At 46.3% G+C, this 15,117-nt stretch overlaps 1 protein-coding gene and 1 non-coding gene across 2 annotated transcripts; both read left to right on the forward strand.

The window, feature by feature from the left end:
• The first annotated feature begins 4,193 nt into the window (after positions 1-4,193).
• On the forward strand, positions 4,194-6,563 carry LOC118663215 (elongin-A-like). Its single transcript, XM_036322663.1, has 2 exons — positions 4,194-5,489; positions 5,982-6,563. Exons 1-2 carry the CDS (start codon positions 4,194-4,196, stop codon positions 6,561-6,563), a joined length of 1,878 nt encoding a protein of 625 aa, XP_036178556.1.
• Positions 6,564-14,364: 7,801 nt separating this feature from the next.
• LOC118663937 lies at positions 14,365-14,480 on the forward strand. The gene has a single exon (XR_004970219.1). It is a non-coding gene; the product is annotated as a U5 spliceosomal RNA (small nuclear RNA).
• The last annotated feature ends 637 nt before the right edge of the window (positions 14,481-15,117 follow it).

The raw sequence follows: 15,117 nt of genomic DNA on the forward strand, positions 1-15,117 counted from the left end.
TGAATAGAGCATGAGTCTGTGGACTGAAGGATCCCAGGTTCAATTTCGGTCAAGAGCACATGCCTAGGTTGTGGCCTTAATCCCCAGGAGGGGGTGTGCAGGAGGTAGCTGATGAATGATTCTCTCTCTGAAATCAATAAAAATATGTTTAAAAAAATAAACATGCACAGATGCAAATGTTCTCTTATGACCAGGAGGCTGGGAAAAATAGCCAGAGAGTGTTTTGCTTGTGTTCCTTGGTTCTGCATGCACTGCACTGGCTTTGGCTCATAGCTCTGAATTTTGTAAAGATGTAGAGCCAGAAAACTCATTAGGAGCAGAAAAAGATCTTGGGAAAGGTGTTCCTAAAAGGGGTGGGGAGAGGAAGGCTGGAGAGGGCAATAGGGAGTGTAGAGTTTCGTTTTGAAGAAATGAAAATGTTCTTAAATTAATGTGGTGATGGTTGTATAACTGTACATATACTAAAAGCCATTGAATTGTACACTTTGCTTGATATGTGGAGGATATCTCCATAAGGAGGTTTTCAAATGCAAATGGAGGTAGAGAAAAGAAGGCTAAAATGAATGTAAATAATGTGAGTAATGCTTTTGCCCTGATATATAAAGTAAATGATCTGACTAACAATAGAAATATTTTCATGCAATAGTTTTGATATTCAAAGTGGAAATGATGGGGAGAGCCGCTTGTCACCCAGAGCCCTTGAGGGCCTGCTCAGCACCCTGGTGGTGGCGCCTGGTCACATCTTGAGATGTGGCCATGGTGCTTCTTTCTTTACTCGTTTTGAGAACCGGCTCTAACATGCATCAGTGTGACTATGGGATAGACTTACCAGACAGGAAAGAAAACACAAAATCACCTAGGCAGACAGTTCCCTTTATGCTTTTTCTTTTTGGTTTTATCATAATTTGAAATGTACCTAACTGCCCTAACCAGTTTGGCTCAGTGGATAGAGCGTCGGCCTGTGGACTCAAGGGTCCCGGGTTCAATTCCAGTCAAGGGCATGTACCTTGGTTGTGGGCACATCCCCAGTGGGGGGCGTGCAGGAGGCAGCTGATCGATGTTACTCTCTCATCAATGTTTCTAACTCTCTATCCCTCTCCCTCCCTCTCTGTAAAAAAATCAATAAAATATACTTAAAAAAAGATGTCTAACACAGCATATATTTTTAAAAATTAGAAATAGCATAAATGTCCATTAGTGCTTAAATAAATCATGGTGTTTGAAAACATCATGTTTTCCCTCCACTGACTTCCAAATATTTGTCACTCAGGAAAAGAAAGTTTGAATTAAAAGTAATACTTGAGCCCGGCAGATGTGGCTCAGTGGTTGAGCATCGACCTATGAACCAGAAGGTCATGATTCCATTTCCAGTAGGGGCACAAGCACCAGTTGTGGGCGTGGCCAGGTGTGCAGGAGGCAGCCAATCAATGAGTCTTTTTTTTTTTTATTAAATCTTTATTGTTCAGATTATTACATTTGTTCCTCTTCCCCCCCCCCCGTAACTCCCCTCCTCCCAGTTCCCGCCCCACCCTCCGCCCTCACTCCCCACCCACTGTCCTCATCCATAGGTGCACGATTTTTGTCCAGTCTCTTGCCACATCTCCCACACGCCTTTCCCCCCCAAGAATAGTCAGTCCATTCCCTTTCTATGTCCCTGATTCTATTATGTTTCTATCTCTTCCTCTCCCTTCCTCTCTGAAATCAATAAAAATTTGAATATGTAAGATGTGCTGTTACTTGAATTGTAGAATGTGGTCTTATTAATTTGTTAGTTAAGTGTTAAGTTTGCCAGATCTATAACATCTTTCTATTCATGCCATTCCAATTAGCATAGAAAATTATCTTTGGAATTCAAAGTAAGAAATGGGCCACCAAGAAATGGTCAATTTAAACTATAAAGACGGTGTGCCCTTGAAATGGACACAATTAGATGCTCAATTAATGCCTGTCTACTGAAGAAAGAAGGCCCAGGCATGAACATTTACTGAGGTATCTCATTTATCTCTGCTTCGGTAATTTGTCTGTTTTCTTCTTCGGTAATTTGTCTGTTTTCTTCTTCCTATATTTCCTTTGTGGGCTATTGTGCTACAAAAATGCCTCCATTATCAGATTCAAAATTGAATCCTATGATACTGTAGCCTGAGGAAAAAGAAGCATTGAATATCATTCCTAGTTTTAGACCCAGAAGATACTTAGGAAATGTTACTGTATACACACCACATTCAACATTACTGCTTTTAATTTCTTTTTTACGCGTGCAATGGAGATTAATTTACATGAGCTCTTTTCAATTTCTGTAATAAGATCCAAATTTTGCATTAAGCTTTCCATCTCAAAAACAAACAGTTAAAAAGGACACATTTCTTCTTTCAAGTGTTTTTATTATAGTTCTATTTTACAGTCCCTGCATCTAATATTCACTTAAATGCTTGAATATATATACCCATAGGTTCTACTTTGGTTTTTTTTTGTTTGTTCATTCCCTGATTACCTCCTGTTTCTATCAGAAAACTTCCTAAGTTTCAAATGCTGCATAACTTGAAAAAGCACTAAACCTAGCAACAGGAATGTCTCCAGATCCAGGAAGGCATTTATTGTCTTTAATAAAAAGTCAGGACTGAGCCCTAACCGGTTTGGCTCAGTGGATAGAGCATCAGCCTGCCGACTGGTCCTAGGTTCGATTCCGGCCAAGGGCATGTACCTTGGTTGCAGGCACATCCCCGGTAGGGGGTGTGCAGGAGGCAGCTGATCGATGTTTCTAACTCTCTATTTCTCTCCCTTCCTCTCTGTAAAAAATAAATAAAATATATTTTTTTAAAAAAAAAGTCAGGACTGGTCAACTGCTCAGCGACAGTGTTTCATGAAAAGGGCGTTTGCTGTGGATCCTGAATATGAACTGGTTATAGAATTTGAAATTTCAGAAAAGTACAAAATCCACTGAAACACAGGGGACTTCCCATTCTATGCCATTGCTATTAAACACTGAACTAGATTATGGAATTATGATATGTATGTTCTTTTCATAAAGCTCATGCTCTCACATGATACTTTCTAATTGCAACAGAGCTGTGAGTTGTAGAGACCAGACTGCCATCTCAGTAAGTCAACAGCAGCCTCCTGATGTCCTCAGTTTCACCTGAGAGGTGCACTAAGAGGATTAACTTAAACCCATCTGCCTTTTGAACCAACCTTCAGTTAACCAGGGATGAACAGCAAATGATATCTCAAGGAAATAATCAGACAAATCCAGAAAGGGAGAGGCTCTGCGGAACAATTTTCATGATTTCTAGCAAAAGTCAGTGCCACTAAAAATAAAACAAAGATAGAGACCATAGGGGCTGAGAGCTGTGCTAATTCAAAGAAACTTAAGGGCTAGAAAAACAAGATACAATGCATGATCCTGGATTGGATGCTGATTGGAGAACTAATTAGTTAAAGAACCGTATTTATGCTCTACCAGTGTGACTCGGTGGATAGAGGGTCAGCCTGAGGACTAAAGGGTCCAGGTTCCGTACTATATCTTGGTTGCAGGCTCCTCCACGACCCTGGTCGGGACTCCTGCAGGAGGCCAATAGGTATTTCTCTCTGTCTTTTCCGCTCTTTCCCACTCTCTCTAAAAATCAATGGAGCCCTAGCCGGTTTTGTTCAGTGCGTAGAGTGTTGGCCTGGGCACTGAAGGGTCCCAGGTTCATTCTTCACCCTGTTCAGAAGGGTACCCTCACCCTGGACCTCAACTTCTTCACCTCCAGCTTCCGGTCTCCCTGTTACCTGACCCGCGTATGCAAATTAATCTCACCTCCCTCCGCCTCAGTTTCCTCCTCCAGAAATGGATTAATGTAACTACAAGGTGACCCTGCTCCCTTGGCACCTGGGTCGCCCCCGGGAGGGGCCAAACCCCGCCCCTAATCTTCGCACGCCTGGCCCCGCCCTCGACGCTACACCTTCCATAAAGCAGCTGCCGGGCCTGCTCTGGACCATTCGGCTGGAGGTGAACCAGCGAGAAGGTCGCACGTCCAAGCGCGAGCATATCCGAAGCCTCGCCCGCCCGCCCGCCCGCCCGCCCACTCGGGACTGGGTGCCAGGAGCTGGTTCGGGGGAGGAAGCACTGTGAGGAGCAGGCCTCGGAGGAGAGCCCTTCCAAAGCCCCCCATAGACCCCCCCTCCCTCAGGTGTCTCTTCCCCTGGGGGACAAGATGGAGGGAGACCCCCGCGCATCCCGCGGCCGGTCCCACAGCTCCGAGCGCCCACGGAGCAAGCACAGAGCGCCCTCGCCGCTCCCGAGGCCGCTCCCAGGGCCGCGCTTTGGTGACTTGTCGGAGGAGAGAAGGCCCGGCCACCCAGAGCCTCCTGGCGGCAGAGGCCCGTCCCCTCCCCGGGGGGCAGGTGCTCCCTGGATGCCTGCAGTCCAGCAGCGGGCCCCGGCCCTGGCCCCCGAGGCCGCTCGGAGGCCTGCAGAAGGCCGCCTGGCAGCCTCTCCGGACAGGCCCCTGGGGGCACCCCAGGGCAGAGGGGAGCACCCCCCGCTGGGGGCCCAGGGCCAGGAGCAGCCCTCAGCCGGGAGCACCCAGAGGCCTCGCCCGGCCTCCGCCAGGGAGCAAAGCCCACGGCCTCTCTGCCCAGAAGGAACCGCGGGAAGGCTGGCCTCTCGTGGGGCCCAGAAGGGGAAGGAAAGAGGGGGCCGCAGCTCCCAGAGGCCTAAGCCTCCATCGGAGGTGGCTTCGCACAACCCCGAGAAGAAGCGAAAGCGCAGACCCTCGGGGGAAACACAGTCTCACAAATGTGAGCGGCGTCCGCACGGCTGCGATGCAGGAGAGGGGCCCGGGGGCCCGCCGCGCAAGGTGCGGGAGAAGGTTGGGGACACCACCCAGACTCCAGCAGGGAAGGTCGGAACTCCTCCCCTGGGAAGGAAGCCAGGGGGTCCCCGGCCTGAGATGGAGGAGGAATTAGACCCGCCCGCCGCGTCCTTTGAGGCCTCCTTCACCCACCACCAGCCTCCATCGCAGGAGGCTTCAGAACACCCGCTGAAAAGGCGAACGCACAAACACTCACGGAAAAGCCCATCGGACAAAGACAAGCAGCGTCGACACGGCTCAGATGCAGGAAGCGGGGCAGGTGTCCTGCCGCCCAAGGTGAGGGAGAAGGTTGGGGACACCCTCAAGACTCCAGAAGGGAAGGTCAAAACTCCTCACTTGGGAAGGAAGCCAGCGGTTCCCCGCCTTGAGGAAGAGGAGGAATTCCAGCCACCCACCATGTCTTTCCAGGCAGGAGTCACCTACGACCCGCGTCCATCACAGGGGGCCTCGGACCACCCGACCCTCCCATGGCTGGCAGGGGCCCCTGGGATGTCTGGGGCCCCATCCGAGGTGGCTTCAGAAAATCCCATGAAAAAGCGAAAGCGCAAACACTCTAGCCAAAGCCAATCGCACAAAGACCAACAGCGTCTGCAAGGCTTAGATGCAGGAGAGGGGCCCGGGGGCCTGCTGCCCAAGGTGAGGGAGAAGGTTGGGGACACCTGCAAGACTCCAGAAGGGAAAGTCAAAACTCCTCACTTGGAAAGGAAGCCAGCCGGTCCCCCCCCTGAAGTGGAGGGGGAATTAGACCCGCCCATCATGTCTTCGGAGGCCTCCCTCACCCCCCACCAGCCTCCCGCCAGGAAAGAGAGGAAGAGTGTCAAGCCTCCAGCCACTGCGCTGGGAGGAAAGAGTCTGAGGAAAGAGGACACGACACGCGCCCAGGCAGAGGCAGGCCAGTCTGAGAAGCCCTTTCCACCTGCAGCAGCGGGGGCCAGGCTCACACAGGTGCCCCCTGCCGCGACACCCGCCCGGCCCGACCTCGGGCCCTGCCAGGGCCAGCCCAGTGACCCCCCACCGCCTGCCTTTGCATCCATGTCCTCCTTCCAACCCAGGCCAAGGGCACCGCCTTCCCCTGGCGAAGAGGAAGGAGCTGGGCTGATGGGAATCAGGCTGAACTCCGGGACACAGGCATTCTCTGGGTCCAACAGGGCCAGGCGCCGCAAAATGATCACCATGCTCCAGCAGTGTGTCCAGACCCTTCAGAACAAAGTCACCTTGCTCTCTCAAGAGAGAGGAGTCCCGTGTTCTCTCCTCCAACCCGCTGTGGAGAGTTGCACACCTGAGCAGCTGCCTCGCCTGGGGGAACACCATGGAGCACCAGCTGCAGAGACAGATCCCTTAGGGAAGAAGCACTGCGCCTTGGAGAAAGAAAGGCGGGAAGAACACACGTCGCAGCTGCAGCCCCAGGAGCAGGAGGCCCCAGAACTGGGCCTGCACATCAGCGCCAACAGACCCCAGGACCCACCAGCAAACATGGCTTTTTCCGACCCGTCTGAAAGAGGAGGAGGAGCAGCTGTCCAGGAAAAAGCCCTGCCGGCCCCAGCCCCCACAGCAGGCACCCGTGCTCCCTCTCACCCTGCCAGCGGCCACAGCTGTCGCCCCATCCCTGGGAAGCAGGTGGTCAGCAGCCACAAGAAGCCTGTGAAGAAGATTGCACCGCTGATGGCCAAGTCCATTAAAGATTACAAGATCAGGTGCTACCAACGATGAAGCCCGGGCTTGTCCTGGAGATGGGATTTGGAAGGAGGCCTGCGAGCACAGTGAGGGAGCGGTCCTGCCACAGGAGACCAGCATCTGGGGCTTTGTGGGAATTTTTGGACGTGACTCCCATAGATTTCCAGTGTTGCACCTGTGCACCTTCCTGCCAGCGCGGTCGGGAGCGCGTGTGAGCCCGTGCATGCATATACCACACACAGAGAAGGATCTGGACCGACAGAGGACAGCTTTCGTGTATCTGGGTGGTGGGCATGTGGTGCACTTATTTGATTTACTATCATTTCCTGAAATTTGATTTCTGAGTCTGTAACTAGCCATGCATTATGTGAACTGCAATGTATACGACTAAGAATAATGACCACAGTCATTACTGTCAGGTATTCTTAGATCTGATCAAGTCAAAGATTGGCTGTATCTTTAAAACCCACTGTGAGGAGGGATATACAGACTGCTCAACTCAATAAATGATGTTAAAGCAACTGACTCCTGGCGTTTGTAAGTGTTGTGCCTGTGAATCCCTGGGCCACAGCCCCTGCCTCCCTGCCTGGAGCGTGTGTGTGCATATGTGTATATATGCAGGCATAGAGAAGGCTCTGGAAGGGTAAATTGATAGGTATGATGGTTCAAGTGTGAATGCACATATGTTAAATATACACATATACAAGCTCTTTGATATAGCAATTGCAATAATAGGCTTTATATCCTCCAGATATAACTGTGTGGGGGTGTGCTTGTGTGTGTGTGTGTGTGTGTGTGTATTCATTAATGCACAGGCATGATTGTGCCATTTGAAGCCACTTTTCCGCAAGGACATTGCCTGCTTCTCAGGGGCTGGGATGCTGAGTAGTGTGCATTTGAAAACCTCACCCTGGCCAGTGTGCTCAGTGTTTGGAGAATAAGCCCGCACTCCCAAGGGTCACAGGTTTGATTCCCATCAAAGGCATGTACCTGGGTTACAGGTTCAATCCCAGGCCCAGTAGGGGTGGGGCAAATGGGGGAGGCAATCACCAATCAATCTCTCTCACTCCTCTCTCTCTCTTCTCTTACCCACCCTCCCTCCCTTCCACTCTTTCTAAAAATCAATTGGGAAAAAATATCCTGGGGTGAGGATTAACAAAAAAAGAAAGAAAAATAAAACTTCAAGGAGGTACAGGCACAAATGTTGGAGTCCAGGAGCCAGCAAGAGTGGGAAGCCTGTAGGGGACCATAGGTAATCTGTGAAGGGCTCAGTCCTACGAATAAGGACAGAAGAGAAGTTAGCAGTAAGTTGCCCCGGCTCAGTTTCCCATTCTCTATATAGTCCAGAAAAAAAAAAAAAATCAGTTTCTGAAATTGGATTGAGATGCAGCCCCCTGCAGGCACAAGGCAGAAACAAACCTAAATCCCCTCTACAGGAAGATAGCGTCACCCTTCATCCAAAATTATTTCTAAAAACGAATGATCAACTACACTGCTCTGCACAGTCAAACACAAGAACAACATAATGAGAAACACCAGTAATACTGACCATGAATCATCAAAATATTGGAACTGTCAGACACAGACTTCTGAAGAACTATTTTAACCATTACCATTAATAATAGCATATATTTGGAACATATTTAACAAAAGTCGTTTAAGACTTTTTGGTGGTCGGAATCGTGTCCCCTCTGCAACTTATACATTGAAGCCCTAACCCTGAATGCTTTAGAATGGGACTGTGTTTGGAGATAGCACTTTCAGGAGACAATTAAGTGAAAATGACCTGGTGAGGTTAGGCCCTCATCCAATATGACTGGTGTCCTTATAAGAAGGGGGCTTTTGGACACACAGAGACACCAGGGTTGCTCTCTATATAGGAACGGCCTTACGATGTACAACATAACAGAAGATGGCTATTTCCAAGCCAAGGAGAGAAGCCTTACAAGAAACCAAACCTGCTGACCCCTTGAGTTTGGACCTCTAGCTGCCAGAACTGAGAGAAAATAAATGTCTGTTGTTGAAACCACTCCGTCGGTATTTTGTTACGGCAGCCCTGGCAAGCGAGTACAACCGCTCTGTTGGAAATGACAGAACATAGCTAAGAGAAATTAAAGAAGACATAATGTTTATGATTGGGAAAATCACTATTGTTAGGATGTTAATTCTGCTACAAATTGACCTATAGATTCCATGGAATCTGGTTAATAGCTCAACAGGTCTTTTTCAATAAACTGAAAATCTGATTATAAATTTTATGTGAAAAATTATAATAACCAAGATAACATTGAAAAAGAGCTAAATCAGAGGACTTACACTACCAATTTTCAAGGCTTAACCTAAAGCCACATTCATTAAGGCTGTTTGATGTTGGCATGTAGACAGTCAAATATATCCATGGAACGGAATGGAGAACTCAGAAACAGACCCACAAATAAACGGTAATTTGATTTCTTTCACCACGTTGACTATGTAATTCAAATTTTTAAAAATATGCTAGAGCCCTAGCCCGTTGCGCATAGTGAAAAGAGTAATGGCCCTGCAGACTGAATGGTCCCATGTTCGATTCGGTGAAGGGTTATTTACCTCAGTTGCAGGCTGGATCTCCAGCCCTCGTTGGGGTGCATGTGGGAGGCAACCAGTCAATGTGTTTCTCTCACATGGATGTTTCCCTCTCTCTGTCTCTCCCCCTCCAGTCTTTCTAAAAATTCATGAAAAAATATCCTCGGTGAGGATTAACAAAATAAAAATAAAACGATACTGAAGCAGCTAGATTACCATCCCCCAAAATGAAGCTTAACACCATCTCACATCAAACACACAAATTAATTGATGATAGCAGTCCTAAATTTCTATGTACCTACTAACATGGCATCACAATAAATAAAGCAAAAACTGACAGAAGCAAAAGGAGAAATTGGCAAAAATAATATAATCACACGGAGAGAATTTTATATGACTTCCTCAGCTATTGATAGAACAAGATATAAAAGATTTGGACAACACAATTTATAAACTTAACCATTCTTTGAGCCATAAAACAAGTTTCAACAAATGTCAAAGGTTTGAAGTCACTTAGAATGTTATTGTATGAATACAATACAATTATTTTTTTAATATATTTTTATTGATTTCAGAAAGGAAGGATAGAGGGAGAGAGAGATAGAAACATCACTGATGAGAATCATTGATTGGCTGCCTCCTGCACACCCCCTACTGGGGAATGGGCCTGAAATACAGGCATGAACCCTGACCAGGGCGTCCAACTGGAATCAGACTGTGACCTCCTGGTTAATAGATGCTCACACACTGAGCCACAGTGGCCGGGCTACGATATTAAGGTAGAAAACAGTGTCAAAAAGATATCAATAGATTTCCTTTACTTAAGTAATACACTTCTAAATACTCGTGGGTAAGAGAAAAATCCTAACAGAAATCAGAAAATATTTGGAATTGAAGGAAAATTTTTTAAAATTTAAATGCTGCATATTAATATGTGGGAAGCAGGCACATTATTTCCCTCTAAAATGATTGGAGGGATGTTTAAATCCTTTGCTGAAGTTGCTAGAAGAGAAAAAAGGTTAAAACATTCATGAGGAAAGCGACCATCTTAAGAAATTAGAAAAAGTAATAAAATAAACTCAAGGAAAGTAGAAGGAAGGAAAAATTAATTTTAAGAATGTAAAAGTGAAATAGAAATTAAATTTCCAATAGACAAGACCAACAAAGCAAAAGTTGGGTCTTTGAAAAGATGAACAAAATTGATAAACCACTGGCAAGACTGATGAGAAAAAAAAGAGAGAGAAGGCACAAATAACCATTGTCAAGAACAAAAATGGAAGATGGTTACAGATCCTGTATATATTTGTACAAAAATAACAGGGTAGCCCAGCCGGGTGTGGCTCAGCAGTGGAGCATCGACCCAGGAACCAAGAGGTCACCGGTTCGATTCCTGGTCAGGGCATATGACCAGGTTGTGGGCTCCATCCCCAGTGGGGGGCGTGCAGGAGGCAGCCAATCAATGATTCTCTCTCATCATTGATGTGTCTATCTCTCTTTCCCTCTCCCTTCCTCTCTGAAATCAATAAAAATATATTTAAAAAAAGAACAGGGTATCATGAACAATTATGCCAATAAATTTGACATTTTATATGAGATGGACAAATTCCAAGATAACACAATATACCAAACCGACACCAAAATAAATTTAAAAATATAAATAGTCCTATGAAATGAACTTGAAGATATTGACTGATTTTGGTGCTGATTTTGTCACATCTTTCTGTTTCTTATGATTGCTAGTAATTTATTTATTGAATACTAGTCTTTGTGAAGGTCTGGTTTTTATTATTTTCTTTTTAAATGTGTTGAGTTTTGTTTTGGCAGGTAGTTTAGTTATTTGCAGCTAAGTCTGATCCTATAAAGGCTTATTTTTGAGTTTTATTAGGAAAGCTATATCTAAAGTAACCTTTATTCTAGGGCTCGTTTAGCTTACACTTAATGCATAGCCTTCCCCAAATCTCTAAATGCTGTCCCACAAGATTTTTCCACTCAGCTTGTTCAGAATTCAAATGCCTTCCCATGTTGTACGAGCCCCAGCAGTTGTTGAGCCTATAGTAATTGAGCTTTCCCCAAGCTTCATTCATCTTCACTGTATATGTGCACAGCTTACTATTCAGCCCCAAACTCCGAATTATGAAGCAATTTGTTTGCATGGCTCCCTTCTCTCTGTTCCCCTTCCCTTCCAGTTCTAACCACCTGAGTCTTCCCGAACTCTACTCTTTGTGTCATCTGCTGTGCTCTGCTAAGATCTCCCTCTTGTGCCGGAAGCCAGTAACTGCTTCCGGCAGAAGGCCTTTTCCCATGGTCAGATTGTCCAATGTCTGAAAACAGATTATTCATATATTTAGTTTAGTTTTCTAGCTGCATACAGCAGGAACACTAGTCTGGTACCAGCCACTCTATCACATTTGAAAGCAGAAGGCTACCTTAGTTTTTTAAAAATGTTTTCAAGACTTATCTGGGTAGTGAGATATATGCCTTTTCTTTGTATTTAAAAATAGAGCCTGATGTCATTTTTACAAAAGGAGGAGAGAATGTTTGCTTTTAAATATATATGTACATTTTTACTGATTTCAGAGAGGAAAGGAGAGGGAGAGAGAGATAGAAACACCAATGATGAGAGAGAATCATTGATTAGCTGCCTCCTGCACACAGCCCACTACTGGGGATCGAGCCCAAAACCCAGGCATGTGCCCTGACTGGGGAATTGAACTATGACTTCCCGGTTCATAGGTCGATGCTCAACCCATTGAGCCACACCAGCTGGGCAAAAGAGAGATGTGTTTAACCCAAAACATCAAATATACAAGTTCATAGGTACATATTCTCATGTTTTCAGTTAGTGGTTAAAAAAGAAAAGAGAAGAAGTCTGCAAGAGTAGCCATGTGACATTAGCAGTGTTCCAGGTTGTCTGATCGGTCTGCCTTTCTTGGCCCAGATACAGGAAGAGTGTGGTTCAAGAGCAGCCACCGCGTTGTCAAAGGGGCCCACAAGGCCGCACATGGGCAGTACTGAAGTGGTTAATCTTCCTTACGCAAGAGCAGAGCACTTAAAACATGAGTTACTTAAAATTCAGCTTAGCTTTATGGGGATTTAGAGTTTGTTTAATGAGTATTTGGAACTGCACATTGTTTATAGCTATTGGTATTTCAATAGATGCTTAACTGTTTGAACATTTGAAGTTTAATAAACCTTAGTTCTTCGAAGAAAAACATTGATGTAATTAAGTTTTCAATTACTCTGGTGTTGTTTTTTAGGGGACCATGTAATTAATAAAAGCTAAGACATTTAACAACGCTCATTTAAAAACCTAGTCAACCACTTAATTAATTAGCTAATGCTTATAGTACATATTTTTAAATATAAAAGTCTCACATAAGCAATCACAACTTTTGAAAAATACACATAACGACACATGAGAATAAATGAAAGTAACTTTGTTTCAGGATTATTTGAGTACACAATGAATGCATGGATCAGTTATGGCTTTTCCAAAATCATCCTTACACACTCCTACCAATTACTGTTTGTTTGTTGTTTTGTGTGTCAAATTAAAACTACCGAAGCAATTGTTCCTCAGAGCTTCTTTGCCCTTAGCACATTCTAGAGCAGTGATGGTGAACCTATGACACGCGTGTCAGAGGTGACACGCGAACTCATTTTTTTGGTTTATTTTTCTTTGTTAAATGGCATTTAAATATACAAAATAAATATCAAAAATATACGTCTTTGTTTTACTATGGTTGCAAATATCAAAAAATTTCTATATGTGACACGGCACCAGAGTTAAGTTAGGGTTTTTCAAAATGCTGACACGCCGAGCTCAAAAGGTTCGCCATCACTGTTCTAGAGCAGCGGTTTTCAACCTGTGGGTCGCGACCCCTTTGCGGGTCGAATGACCCTTTCACAGGGGTCGCCTAAGATCATCGGAAAACACATATATGATTACATATTGTTTTTGTGATTAATCACTATGCTTTAATTATGTTCGATTTGTAACAATGAAAATACATCCTGCATATCAGATATTTACATGACGATTCATAACAGTAGCAACATTACAGTTATGAAGTAGCAACGAAAATAATTTTATGGTTGGCGGTCACCACATGAGGAGCTGTATTAAAGGATCGCGGCATTAGGAAGGCTGAGAACTACTGTTCTTGAGGATCTTACATGCAAGTTGGAAAAAAATAAAGTGGCAGAGGTGGTTCGGATTTAATATAGTCTTATTTTAATTAAACATTAAATTTAAAGTGGAATAGGAGAAAATTTTCCATTCCCAGATCTTTGCACCCAAAGTTCAGCGCTAGCATCAGTATGACAAGGGCGCTTATGACAGACGCCCTCCCTCCCCCACGCCCCAACTACTGGGTCAGAATCTGAATTTTCAAAACATCCCAGGGTTTAGTGTGCACGTTAAAGACTGAGAAAGCTGCAAAAGCAGGGTCAGTTTACTAGTCAGGAAAGTAACTTGCCAGAGTCTGCTTGGGTGGAGGGAAGGAACCCACAAGGAGCAGTTCCTATACTTTCCTGGGATGAAGGTGGTGCGGTGATCTCTATTCCTGCCGCAAAGGATGGGCACTTGATCGAGTTTGGGAAGCAGGCTCACCCAGACAGGCACATTCCGATCCTAAAGAGCAAGACTTGGCAGGCCATTCCCGCTGCTAAAGCGCCGCCCCACCTCCCCTCGCCTGAACTGTCCTCAGGTACAGTGGATGCCATCTCCTGGGGAGGGAGGGGGCGGCGCTGTGCTGCTTCCGTGGCCCGCTGCCCCTGAATGTCTGTGCGGGACAGTCTCCGCTTTTGTCCCTAGAACTGTGGGGTCCCTGCGTGTGTGGAAGGACAGCCCTGAGCCTCAACCATGGGGACTTCCTTCATCCCAGCCCGGAAGGAACTGGTACCCGGCACCCGCGGCAAACGCCCTTTCTCTCCGGGCAAACCGGGCGCGGGTTTGCGGGTGGACCCGCAGTGAGAGAGAGGAAGAGCGGCCACCCCGGGTGCCACAGCGCCGCCCCGCCCCGCGGAAGCAGCTGGTGTCGCGGCCCGGCCCCGAGCGGTCTGCGATTTGCATACCCATCGTGCACCACGAAGTCAGTTCCCACGCGGGAGCTCCAGACCCGCGGGAACCTCCCACCGCCGCTGGGCACACTGCCTGCTACTAAGGCAGGGCCTCCACGAGCGCCCGGCGGAGCGCGGACCCGCGGGCACGCGGTAACCATAAGCGTGCTGAGGGTGAGCGTGGTCTAAGGCATCCGGGCGGAGGTCCGCAGGTATACTCTGGTTTCTCTTCAGATCGTATAAATCTTTCGCCTTTTACTAAAGATTTCCGTGGAGAGGAACAATTGTGAGTTTTCACTCAATTTTTCGAGGCCTCGTTCTTACGAGGCTACTTCCCGAAAGTTGAAAGATAGACTTGACCTTTGGTGTAACCCTGTGGGGAGGATCCCCCTTATTTTTAACGGGAGCTCCTTTTGTATCCTAAGTACGTGCCTTACTGGAGACGTTGCTTATCTCCAAACTTACAGGTGTGAATTAGACCCAAGGCTCATGCTCTGTTCTCCTTCAGGTATCGTGCAAACTTTTATTTTTATTTATTTTTTAAAATATATTTTATTGGGAAGGGAGAGAGAGAGTTAGAAACATCGATGAGAGAGAAACATCGATGAGAGAGAAACATCGATCAGCTGCCGCCTGCACATCTCCCACTGGGGATGTGCCCGCAACCAAGGTACATGCCCTTGACCGGAATCGAACCTGGGACCTTTCGGTCCGCAGGCCGAGGCTCTATCCACTAAGCCAAACCGGTTTCGGCTATTTTTTTAATATATGTTTTTGTTTGTTTGTTTGTTGTTTGTTTGTTTGTTTGTTTGTTTTGTGTGTGTTTTTTTAATTGATTTCACAGAGGAAAGGAGAGGGTTAGAGGGAATCGTTGATTGGCTGTCTCCTACACGCCCCCTACTGGGGATCAGCCTGCAACCTAATTGAACCTGAGATCCTTCAGTCTGCAGGCCCACGCTTTATCCAC

Source organism: Myotis myotis, unplaced genomic scaffold, assembly GCF_014108235.1.
Source record: "Myotis myotis isolate mMyoMyo1 unplaced genomic scaffold, mMyoMyo1.p scaffold_m19_p_9, whole genome shotgun sequence".
NCBI classification, from domain to species: domain Eukaryota; kingdom Metazoa; phylum Chordata; class Mammalia; order Chiroptera; family Vespertilionidae; genus Myotis; species Myotis myotis.